At 39.4% G+C, this 12136-nt stretch overlaps 1 protein-coding gene across 1 annotated transcript in view; it reads left to right on the top strand.

Moving 5' to 3' along the window:
• LOC109984138 (gamma-aminobutyric acid receptor subunit gamma-3) overlaps nucleotides 1-12136 on the top strand; it is a 57299-nt gene that overhangs the window by 29175 nt on the left and 15988 nt on the right. Inside the window, exons 4-5 of the mRNA XM_020634163.3 lie at nucleotides 10291-10382; nucleotides 10683-10814. Of these exons, the coding sequence (XP_020489819.1) occupies nucleotides 10291-10382; nucleotides 10683-10814 (224 nt within the window). The remainder of the gene's footprint in view (nucleotides 1-10290; nucleotides 10383-10682; nucleotides 10815-12136) is intronic.

Genomic DNA, 12136 nt, shown 5'->3' on the forward strand with positions numbered 1-12136 from the left:
GTAGATAGTAAGTACTTCCTCATCATATGTTCTAGAGTAGCTAATGGTTAGTTACTGGGAAACGGATATCAAAAATCCCATATTAGTGGGGCCATATTATCTGATTTTAAAAAAAAGATGAAAATAAAAAATGTGACCAGAATTAGCATGTCCAGATATAAAATAAAACACCATGAGTTGCCCAAACACCGCCTTTGGAAATATCATTGAATCGGCCTAAATGTCCTTGTGTTGCATTGTTTCCTGCCAATTGTATTTGCTATTAAAAATTATTATTTTTAGGGGACAAGTGTGTCCTGGCACAGGCATATTATCGCAGTGTTATCTGAACAGCAGCCCACTAGCTATCCCTCGTGGTGATGGGCTTGTGAGCACATACCTCCTGTGATCATCAGTGGAGAGTCTGCGCCGCTCACATCTGTCTGAAGTGTCAAAGCTGATCATTTTCACCTATCTGGAAGTGTTGGGCTGCTATTCGTGGCCCTGTGACTGTGGTGCCACAGCTGAGTCTTTTTATCACATTCACTGTGAAAACTTGCAATTTATACGCATAAACATCCTGTCCTACTGGAAGCTCGCCAAGGGCATGATCGTCATCTTCCTACCTTCCCCTCCCCTCCTTAGCGATTCTCTCCAGCAGCAAGTTGAGGGTATAATGGTGTAAATGTGTCCTCTTCTTAGAGGTCCAATGGCTAGCAATAGGTCACAGTTCATGACCTACATAGAGAGAAAGGCGTGACAAATGGAGTATGCATGAACACACGTATTACAGCTCACCTTAATGTAAGGTGACAACCAAACTAATAATGCATGTTGTGAAACGGGTTGGCATTGGAAAGGCTTTTTTTTTTTACCATATTATCTTCATTGTAAATTGGACAAATGGAGGCCAATGAAAGACTTGAGATATTTATATTTTTATTACTAATGCTGGCTTTGCACCCAACAACATTTCAAGTGGTTTCAAAGGCACAGAAAAGATTCACAGTTGGAATAAAACGCACAGAGTCCATAGTGTTTGTCTGGGCTGCCCTGGCCTTGGTCTTGATCTCTAAATGTCTTGGTCTTGTCTCGGTCTCACCCTGACTTGGTCTAGGTCTTGGTCTTGACTTGGTCTCGATCCCCAAATGTGTTGGTCTCGCCCTGCCTTCGTGTCCTAGACTTGACTTGGTCTCGATCCCCAAATGTCTTGGTCTTGTCTTGGTCTCGCCTTGCCCTGGTCTTGTCTCAGTCTCACCTCGCCTTGCCTTGGTCTCTCTAGCTGACACTTGGGTACAGAACACAAACAATTAAAATATTTATCTATCCATCATCCAGAACACAAGAAAGACAGAGGCAGTGAGTCAGAGATAGAGAGGACAGAGTATTATTCTCCTTTGGCTGCCATCAATGTAGCACAGTCAAAAAAGATCCTGCATCCATCAGTCAGCATGTATAATTTCAAAGATATCATTACCAAAACCAAAACACAGAATGTAGGCCTCATTAACACACAGCCTTCCTTTTAATTTTCTGCGTTGAACACTGTCAATACACCATGCACAAATAATGTACACAGCAAGTGTGTTGCAGCTTTTTGTTCATACACTGAGTGAGAAATCAAAACTATAATTATTTTGACAGTCTCTTTAGTCCCCATTTTGAGTCATCAACAGCAACAGGAAACAGGAGGAAACGTTTTTTTTTTCATCTTTTGTTTTTATTTTTGTTGGTCCTAATGGTTATAAAATGTAGCCTTTATAGTCAAGGAATGCATTAAAATACCACTAGATGATTCATGTCCAACTGCCTAGGAACCAAGGAAAATGATGTAATACATTGCCAAAATTAACATATGTATTTGATCTTGGCACAAATAATCATCTAGTGATATTTTAATGCATTCCTTGACCCAGAAAATGTACATATTGACACCAAGATTGAGTTTTCAAAGTGGCTTGGAAGACATATTGGCACTTATAGACCTTACATGGCCGCCATCTTTATGAAGTGGCTACCCCCCAAAAAATTGAAAGCTATGGTGATGGAGACTATGTGGAAAAAATGTGTTACTTATGTCTAGCATGTCCCCAATCTTCCCAAATCTGGTCCTAAGCCGCCTGTTCTCAGTAGCGTAAGCTATGTTGACATTAACTTTGTAAAATGCTTTTTTCAAGGTTTTATTCCATTATCATTTGGGGCTGCAACAATGAATCGATAAAAAACGATAATTAATTGTTGGCAAAGCATTTGATTGTCGATTTGTTGTATAACGCGATTATTACGTCACACTCAGGCAGTTCAGTGTTGGACAGCATTTGGACAGCTAAAACTTTAAGTTCATTTATAACAATGATGGTAATAATTGGAGGTTTAACGCAATTGTTTGTGTATGTGTCACATGTGCTCAAAATAGGAAACAGGGTTCACTAAGATCACTAAGGAAACTAAAAGCAGGGTAGAAAAAATAAACTCAAACTACTGTCTGTGAAAATGACAGCGCCACAGTTCAATTCAATGTTCAAGCTAGCAAGGGGGAGTGTTCCACTTATTAAAAGGGGGAAGAGGAATTCCTCTTGGTCTTGATCCAGAAACTCTAATTGTGTGATTAAGGTCAAACAAGAGTTGTGTGACTGTATAAAGATGCTGAATGCATGCAAATGGTAAATCCCTTGAAACACGTGCCTACCTTTAAATGAACTGGGAGGTCTCCCTAAGCACAGAGGGATAAGAAAAAAGGGTGTGTGTCAGAGTCTTGACTCTATGACGCTCATGTCTAGTCTTGTGTTTTCCATAATCTGGTTTGCCAACAAACCACCTCGACAGGTCATGCACTTAAATCCCCACTGAATGAAAGAATGTGTGCACCTTCAATAAAACAGCAAGAGAGAATGGACGAACTGAATAATTGAGTCCACAGAGAATGAAGGACATCCTGATCCTCCACTCAAAAAAAACAGTACATGCTATTTTTGCTGTAGGTACACTTACTGGCATAACACACACACACACACACACACACAAAGACCACACACATATTCACTAACACAGATACACAATCTTGTTTGTATCTGTTTATGTATGTTTCTTTGTAATATGTGTTTATCCATGTGCACACACAAATTCACAAGCATACATCAAAGGCTCAACCCTTTTCAGGAGGCCCCTAGACTAAAAAAAGAAACCCTCTTCCTCTCCTTTCACTTGTTTTTTATATCCACTCTTTGTTTTTGCAGTATCCACTGTTGATAATCATTTTCAGCGAGAATTTTTTTTCTGTTGAAAAGATGTTTAAAAACCATCTATGGCCATTGGTAAAGACAAAGCCCCGGATTGTCAGGTGTGAATCCATAGAAATCACCCCAAAAGTTGCTTTACCATGTTTTTAAAACACTAATATGGGTCCCAAGTCTGTCCTCTGTCTTTTGCCTGCTTCACTTTTCAAAAAATGTGTGCTCAAACAGGCCGTTTGGAGATTTTCCCTTTGTGACATCACAAAGGGCAGTAACCCCTCCCCCAGGTGGGTGACACTCCCACAGCTAGGTGTTTGTTCTGCCCTCTGAATCTGACTTCTCATCGTAAAAGCGAGAAAGCCCAAGCCACATCCCCTTCCAGAGAGGGGGCGAGGTCAGACACAGCTCATTTGCATTTAAAGCTACAGGCACAGAAACAGCCTGTTCTGAGCAGGGCTGAAATAGAGGGGTTATTAGAAGTGCTAAAATACTAAGTGGTTTTTTAACAAGAAACTTCACAGACTTGGTTTGGAGAGCTCTGGGGCTTATTTAAACTTGTTGAAAAAGGTGCTGGATGAAGGAGTGTGAAAAAAAACTCGGGGGAAGAGGTTATCTGATTTTAGTGTTCAGGGTCACTGTACATCGCTTTTTGCACTTAAACAGCATGAAGACTGCCTCAAAATTAAATTCAGAAAAATGAAACCGCATCCTTTGTACTTAATCACGTTCTCTGAGGCCTGGCAACAAGGCTAATCAAATTTTCTATGATTTTTCCTTACATAACTGTTTTATGTGGGCCTCTGTGATTTGCAAGGCCACTAAAAAAGGGCTTACCTACATTTTTGTTGTCTTCTTTTAAAGTCTATGAATAACAGTAAAATGTAAGGATATGACTTTTAGATTATAATACACATGGTTTACTTCTATTTTATTTTTGTTAGACCATTTTTGACATGGACTTTTAAATTACTGGCTTCATGTATTTATAAATGTGACAGCTCTCTGTTTATGTTTTGCCTTCATTAAAGAGCCCATGCAAGCTATTTCCACATGACCAGTGGAGAAAAGTAGTTTGGTTTGAAGACTACAGTCCTCTCTCTAATATTCTCTTCTTACCTCATCCTGCGCCTTAAGTGAGGCAATGCTTGTGGTTATGTGATTTCTGGGATTGCCCCAGAGTTTATGCAGGTTGGATACTTTAAAATCTAGCTTACTGTGTCCTTTTTCCACAAAGTTGCTGATCTCCCGCTTCACACAAATTCTGCTGCTAGTTTTCAAAAGTCCTCCAATGCAAAACTTTTTGATGTAAATGCGATAAAATGGGCAACACAATTTTAGAACATCGAGTTGAAAGAATATAGAAACTATCACATTATCATTTTGGTAGCTAAAGCTGTTTTAGCTAGTTAATGGTGTAGTAACTCCAAGAAAGATTTAATATGGTTGTACACTAGATTTACATTTGAAGCTCCTCAGTTAACCCAAGCAGAATTAAGCTGTAAAAGCAATAGAGCCACTTTGAAATACAAAAATTATTCTGGGGCCCATACACTTTTGGGGGGGTTGGGGCTTCATGAAATCGACATAACTGTGCGGACTATGACATATCATCACTACAGCTGTTCTTCTTAGTGTCATTTTATCATCAAACTTGACAACAAGCTATCATGGCGATATATACACATTCAAGAAAGTCATCAACCAGTTACCTAAACATAATGGTGAAAGCAATATCCATGCAGAGACACAAAAACCTAACCGGTCACATTAAGGTAAATCATGGTTAAATCATCACTATGGGTATTAGGGCCCGACCGATATGGGATTTTTGTGTGTGATACCGATATTAGGGAGAGAAAAAAACTGGTATTGATATATTGGCTGATATCTTTGTTAGATCTATCTTCAAACTGTAGAGAAAAATATAGATACAGATATACACAAAGATGGTCACTCAACGGGAAAGTAACTGCACATGTACGCTTGACACTCTGGAGAGTAATAATGTTTGTTGTAATCAACATAGCAGACCTTTCTGGTAAAAATGAAATGTAAGTGTAACTCAAATTAATTGCTTTTTGAGTGGTAAATTAATCTAGTAATGTCAGATAATATCTGCCATAAAAGTAGCCGATACCGATAGTCACTGGGTATGCTAATATCGGCCGATATTATCGGCTGGCCCATAAATCGGTCGGGCTCTCATGGTTTTTCTCTTTTTTTCCTTTCCTTCTTGAGGCAGGCTTTCTCACAGTCCTCCTGTAGTACCCAGAGCCCACACTTTGGGAAGCACTACTCTAGATCTCAATAGACCAGAGGAGAAGATAAACAAAGAGCAACAGGCAAAATATTGTCCTTACCAAGTTTAGAAATACAGAATGTCAGAGATTAGAACAGGTGGAGATTTGTGTTGGAGATCAAATCAGTGCCTTACTGTCTTGATCAACTGTGACTGGTGATTTGATTGATTGTGATTTGAGAGTCGGCTAATATCGATTAGCTGACAGAACAGCAACTGCAAGATCACTCAATTCTGTTTGAACCGTGCCCTTCCCTCTTCAACACATTCTAAGTCTTTCCTCTTTAATCCCTCAGATGTCATTATTTGATTACCTCATTCGTTAATATCCCTCTTTTATCCAATTCTTTTTATTCAACATCTTCTCCTCCGGCTTGTTTTTTCCCCCCAACACAAGCAATTGACATAAAAATGTGGTATTTGGAGAGAGACTCTGTATATAAATAAATCATGAGTAGCATCTCTTTTATAGACTGTTCCTGAAGCCTTGTAGCGGTACATGTGGCATAAAAGCATTAAATAGTAATGGCAAATCACTTTATTTTGTCAAGGGAAGAGAAAGGAGCAGATTTAAACCTCACCTGTGGCTTTCAGAAAAAACCTAAAAACACATTATTAAATTGTAGAATTCAAATTGTATTACATTCTCATGGTTCACACCTTCTATTGAATTAAAAGAATTTTGTCAGCCAAGAAATAAATCCAACTTCTGTTACATGAATATTTTTTTTTTCTCCAAATTTTGATGGCAATCCATCCAATTTGAAACATTTCAGTGATGCTGCTTGCATAGTTTAAAAGAAGCTCCTTACACAACTATTGATATTGCTGCTCCCTTGAGCAGTGCCACTTATTACCATGCCAAGCAAACAAAGTTAATTATTTGAGTTGGACAAAGAGGGACACTCAGCGAAGCACCAGTTTGGGTCATTTTTCATTTTGTGTCTTCATTCCTCAAGCAAATAATCCAAATCTTTTTTTTTTTTTTTTTTCCAAAGGTTCTGTTTGAAATTAGCTTCACACACAGCCACAAACACATTTTTAAAATGCCACTCCTATCTGCAGGTACATCATATCTTTGTTTTATACAGAGTAAGTTCATCATCGCCCCTGAGCAACGGTTGAGCGGTCATGTCGACTGTTATTTTTGGCCCCTCGCAAACACGGAGCGTCACTGTAGGGTAGCCTGTGGGACAAAGACACAGCGATGCACTCTGGGTTGGATGTGTTTATTTGGGTAAGAGCTCTAAGAATAAACTGCATATTTAAATATCATTCCACATAATGACGCTCCACAGCAACCAGCAGAAACAGGAAACCTGTGACTTGGAGGAATCACACTCTCCATTTTCTTTCTTTTCAAGTTTTTTTCTTGAGGGATTGCAAATGTAGACCAACGACCAATTTCCCAAGGTCTGTGAGATATAAATATATCACTTATTAATATTTATAGAAACTATGCGGCATCAGTTTTGCCAGAAGAAACACATTAGTCAGTGATCTGTACTTAGGCAGGAGAGTCCCCTCTTGCAAAGCATAATATAATATTAAAGTGAAAAAACTGTATTTTAAACTGACTGGATTCTACTTAATAAGCAATGCTATCAGGGTAAAGTCCATTATGAGTTAGTCATGGTGAAATATTGATTGTGTGCTAAACTGACTTTTGATGTCTTCGTTAAAAGGGGACATGTTATGAAAAATCCACTTCTGCAGTGTTTTTGAACATTTATTTGGGTAACCTGAGCGTCTACTGACCCACAAAATGTGAAATAAACCCATCCAGTCCTTTGTTTGTGGTCTGCATAAGTCTAACAACACTGAGAAAAATGCTCTGTTTCAAATGTGCGCTCCTTGTGATGTCACAGTGGGATTCTGGTAAAAAAAAAAAATCCCCTCCCCTCCCTTGATATCTCCACCTGTGGACTCTACCTACAGCCTAGAACAAAACTTTTGCACAGGTCGGCCATTTTTATTCTCTCTACAGAGGAGTGATGTCTACTGGGAAAACTCAGAGGGGGCTCGTTGCATTTAAAGAGACACACACACACCAAAACGGAGCGTTCTGAAAGAGCTGGTTTATCAATATTGGGGGGTACATTTCTTCACTGAATAAAATGAAATAAATTGCAATTGTAGACGCTACTCACAGACGTTCTTAAAGATGGCATACCACTGATACCACACTGATAAAACCCAGGCCACTGACCTCTCCCGACCTCCAACAGGTCCCCACTGCTCTGCCAAGTACAGCAGACAAAACTCTAGACCAGTGGTTCTCAACGGGTGGGTCGCGCAGCTGTTTTCAGCGGGTTGCAAATGTGTGCCTGGGGCAGGTCCTGAGGCTCGACCAGCTGAGAACCACTGCTCGAGATCTGTTTTTGATTAGGGATTGCTCCACAGCAAATCTGCCCGTCTTTCCCTATCATCTCTCGGTTCACTTTTTTATTCAATTCACTGTCTACTTTCTACTGAGCGCACAATCCTTAATCAAGTCTCAGAATTCCTGTAAGAGCAATCTGTTTGATGCAAATCCCTCTGGCTTTAAGCGGGACCACTCGACCAAGACAACACAACTGTCGGTAACATCATCACTGTGTTTGGCTGGAGCTGCCTTCGATACAGTGAACTGTCAAATCTTTCTCTGCACATTCTCAGGGAGAAGAGTCCAAAACACACGGCTTGTCCACAGGGGGGGCCCCTCAAGGGTCATCACAACCTCACTCGGTGCATTCATTCATCCATCCACTCCCATGGATTTCATACCATTCCAGCCAGTTCCCTGTATGCAACAATAGCTTAACTAATACCCACAAAGTCCGCCCGGAGCTTTGACGACCAGGTGGCCTTTTAAGGTTGACCTCCTTTGATTGGTCTTGTTGGCATGCCCTGTATTATAAACATCATATCAAACCCGACCTGTCAGCTTTTGTGGCTCTGTAAAGATTATCCATCAAATGCGAGCAACACAAATTCAACAACAACCTCTTCTTGGGAATACTGTGTTGGAGTCACATACAAGACAAAGCATCAATTTTTGATCACGAGGGTTTTCTGCCATGACTTGTACCTATTACCCGCTGTGTGAAACCTAGTCGGCGACAGGAGGGGAATTGTTTATCCCAATCTAAATATTTCAAGGCCTAAAGTAAAGTATTTATAACCTAAGGAATGAACTTGCTTCTCCCAGTATCGGATTTATTCCAGCATTTACAGTAATATACTATTCAAGTCATCCTAGACTTTCTTATCCATAGCTATTTGATTCATTCTTTCTTGTCAGTATGAGTTATGGACTCCCTCCTAAACACCTTAATGTCAACTTTGAATTGGATTCCCAGAAGAAGAATATCAGCCGTCAATCAAATCTTGGGATACCCAGCTTCACTGTTTTTTTCATTATGCCTGTGAATAATGGACTCAGGTCACTTTCTCTTAGATGTAGACGCAAATAAAATAAAAAAAACACATTCAGGAAGCTGTTCCAGGCATATTATGGAACAATTGGTGTGGTTTGGGTTTAAATTATGGGCAGGTCAAAGCTTGCATGTCTCCCTAACATAATCTTCCAAAGGTCACGCCGAACAACAATAACAGTGATTCTAGTGACAGATGTATTATTAGAAGGTCAGTTCTCATCTCGCTGTGTTTGGAAAGGTCAGAAAGTGAGTGGCAATGTTTTTAATCCATGATTGTAGTGATGTGCTTGAATGTATGTATTTGACTTCCTGTTACCATTAATATATGTAAATGGTCAAAAGGGACGACATTTGGAGGCACTTTCAGGGTCGCCTAATTTTTTGGTTGTAGTACACACACCAGGCAACAGTAGCGGGTAAATTCAAGTAGCATTACATCGTGATTCTTCAACAAACGAGGCCTCAGATTGAGTACCTCAGTCTTCTGCATGAACGGCTTAAGACACTCAAAAGCAGAGCAAGCGGTCTCGCGAGCTCACTGACAAAATGGCTCTGCTTCTTCCTAGTGCCAGAGCAGGTGTCAGAGTTTACAATGAGAGATCATTGTGGTAAGGCAAACAGGTAAACATGCCCCACTCTCCAAGAGTCGGCAAATAACGGCAACATTATGTGGGTGTGCTTATCTGTCTGGGGCTGTAACAATTACTCCATTACAACAGGTCTACTAATGTAATTTTTATTGTACTTGTTGGCCCGACCGATATGGGATTTTTGAGACCAATTTTGAGGTTAGGGAGAAAAAAAAAAAGGATACTAATATATATTGACAGAAAGATAAATATTGATACATACATTTATTGGACATGTTGATGCAGGAGCTGGGGATCGAACCCTTGACCTTTCAGTTGGGAGACGACAATCGATTAATCATTTGTCATTAAAATCCCTCAACCATTTTAGGTGTGTTTCAGGTGTTTGTAATTTAAAAAAATGAAAATATGATACCTTTTCACCACAAAACAACAATGACTAATTACCTAAGCAAATGATTATTCTGATTCAGACTTCTTGCAATTAGAAGAGGGGTCACTGCTGAGGTGGAAAATCAAATGTACTGAAATAAGCATTTGTAAGATTACACGATTTCATTTCCATATCTAAAAGTCCTGTCCACAGAGTGTTGCAATGCTGGAGTATTTCCTTTGATGTGAACTCATTTGTCTTCAAACAAACACATTTTTAGCTCCTCCAGAAGGACTACACAGAGGCACAAGGACTTCATCCATCTCTTTCAGTCGGGATGCTACTTTAAAAGGAGGGTTTTCAGATCAGCGTATTGACTCTTGTTTTCTCTCCTCAGGAGTACCAGATCGATATTATCTTCGCCCAGACCTGGGTGGACACCCGTCTGCGGTACAACAGCAGCACCATGAAGACCCTTACCCTCAACAGGTACGAGATCTACTGAACATGTTGTTTAAATTCCAGAAATTCCCCATCAACAAGCACATGGTAACGGGGAGTGAAAATATGGATAGAGACAAGCAGACAGACAGAATACTAATCCACAGAGACAAAAATAACAGATAATACTAAAGTAGATAATACACACTAATTGTAGCAATGCCAATAATATTAGTAACCACATATTTTCCTGGGAGCTCCTGAGCTTTCTTAGGCACCTCAAAACCTTTTTTAACCTTCTGCCATTCACCCCCTCTTTGTCTCTCCGTCTGCTTTCAATTCAACCAGCAATATGGTCGGGTTGATCTGGCTGCCTGACACCATTTTTAGAAACTCCAAGAATGCCGACTCTCATTGGATAACGACGCCCAATCAGCTGCTGAGGATCAAGACCAATGGGAAAATACTTTACACACTCAGGTAACAGAAGCAAAACAGTGTGATAAAAAGACAAACCAGTATACTATATGTGTGTTTATACAGCCTACCAGGGGTTGACTTTCTTGTTGTCTGTCATTTTGATAGAGAGGGTCGTAAAATGAACATCATAATTTATAATGATCTGTCATTTTTACAGCCATCAAACTCCTGTTTTAAAATGTTTAGAGGGAACAATATGACTCTTCAGACAGCCCTGCTTCTAAATAATCGTCTCATGACATTCCTCTCCTTAGCCATAAACTTCCCATGGAATATTTGGCTTTCAATATCTAATTTCATTGCTGCTTATGCGTGTCTCAGTAATGAATTTGAAAATGATTGTTTCATTAAAAGGATATTAAGTCTGAAAAAAGGCGTTATGTTTGGGGGTGTAATTGTATTGACAGATACATCCGTCATGCTCCCTTCTCAAAATCGTGGGAGCTTCTGTTTTCTCTTTCCTCCTCAGCTCAAATTCAATCCTCCTAAATTTGGTCATTCTGGAAAGAAATGGAAATTGAGTGTGCATGAGAATCTGCAATTTGTTCGCCTACTAACAGGATGATTGAGGCAGCCGTCTTTCTGTTATTAATAAGACTTCTTTTGACACAACAAGAGGAGAAAGAAAATGCCCATCTCCATGATGATCTCTTTTTAATTGGTATTATTATTATGGAGAAAAATGATAAATAGAATGGCACATTTTAGTATCAAGCAGAGAATATCAATTGAGTCTCAATCTGTTTGATTTTTTAATGAAAACTACATCCCCTGTGTTTGTACGGTGGTTGGGAAGTGCAAAGCAAAATTACAAAGTGTTAAACACTTTTTGAGATGAATGTACATTTTGAAAACCATTTTTTCCATTTTATGAAACAAAAATTACAAGATGTGAAACACTTCTCCCAAGTGTTGACACAAAACAGTCCCCAAACAAAATTACAAGCGACAGAATCTTGATGGAAAGGGGAACGTACCAAATGCAGGAAGTGACCTGGAAGTGATTGAGTGAGGGGTTATTTTGTTTGTTTTGGCGGAAAGTAAAATTTTAATTAATTAATACATTTTTATGTTAACCATATATGTATACACGTAAGATTATATTCATTTATATAGGTTCAAGTTCTGGATGGAGGCCTCACTCGGTCACTTCCGGGTCACTTCCTGCATTTGGTACATTCCCTTTCCGCCTATATTCTGTTGTTTTGTAAATTTGTTTGGGGACTGGTAAAAGTGTTCTGCAACACTGACTTGGTCATTGATCATAGCTACATGCAGTAGCTTCTGTTTTTAGAAATGTACACACAATTTGGGGTTGACCC

The sequence above is a fragment of the Labrus bergylta genome, chromosome 24, assembly GCF_963930695.1.
Source record: "Labrus bergylta chromosome 24, fLabBer1.1, whole genome shotgun sequence".
Classification (NCBI taxonomy): domain Eukaryota; kingdom Metazoa; phylum Chordata; class Actinopteri; order Labriformes; family Labridae; genus Labrus; species Labrus bergylta.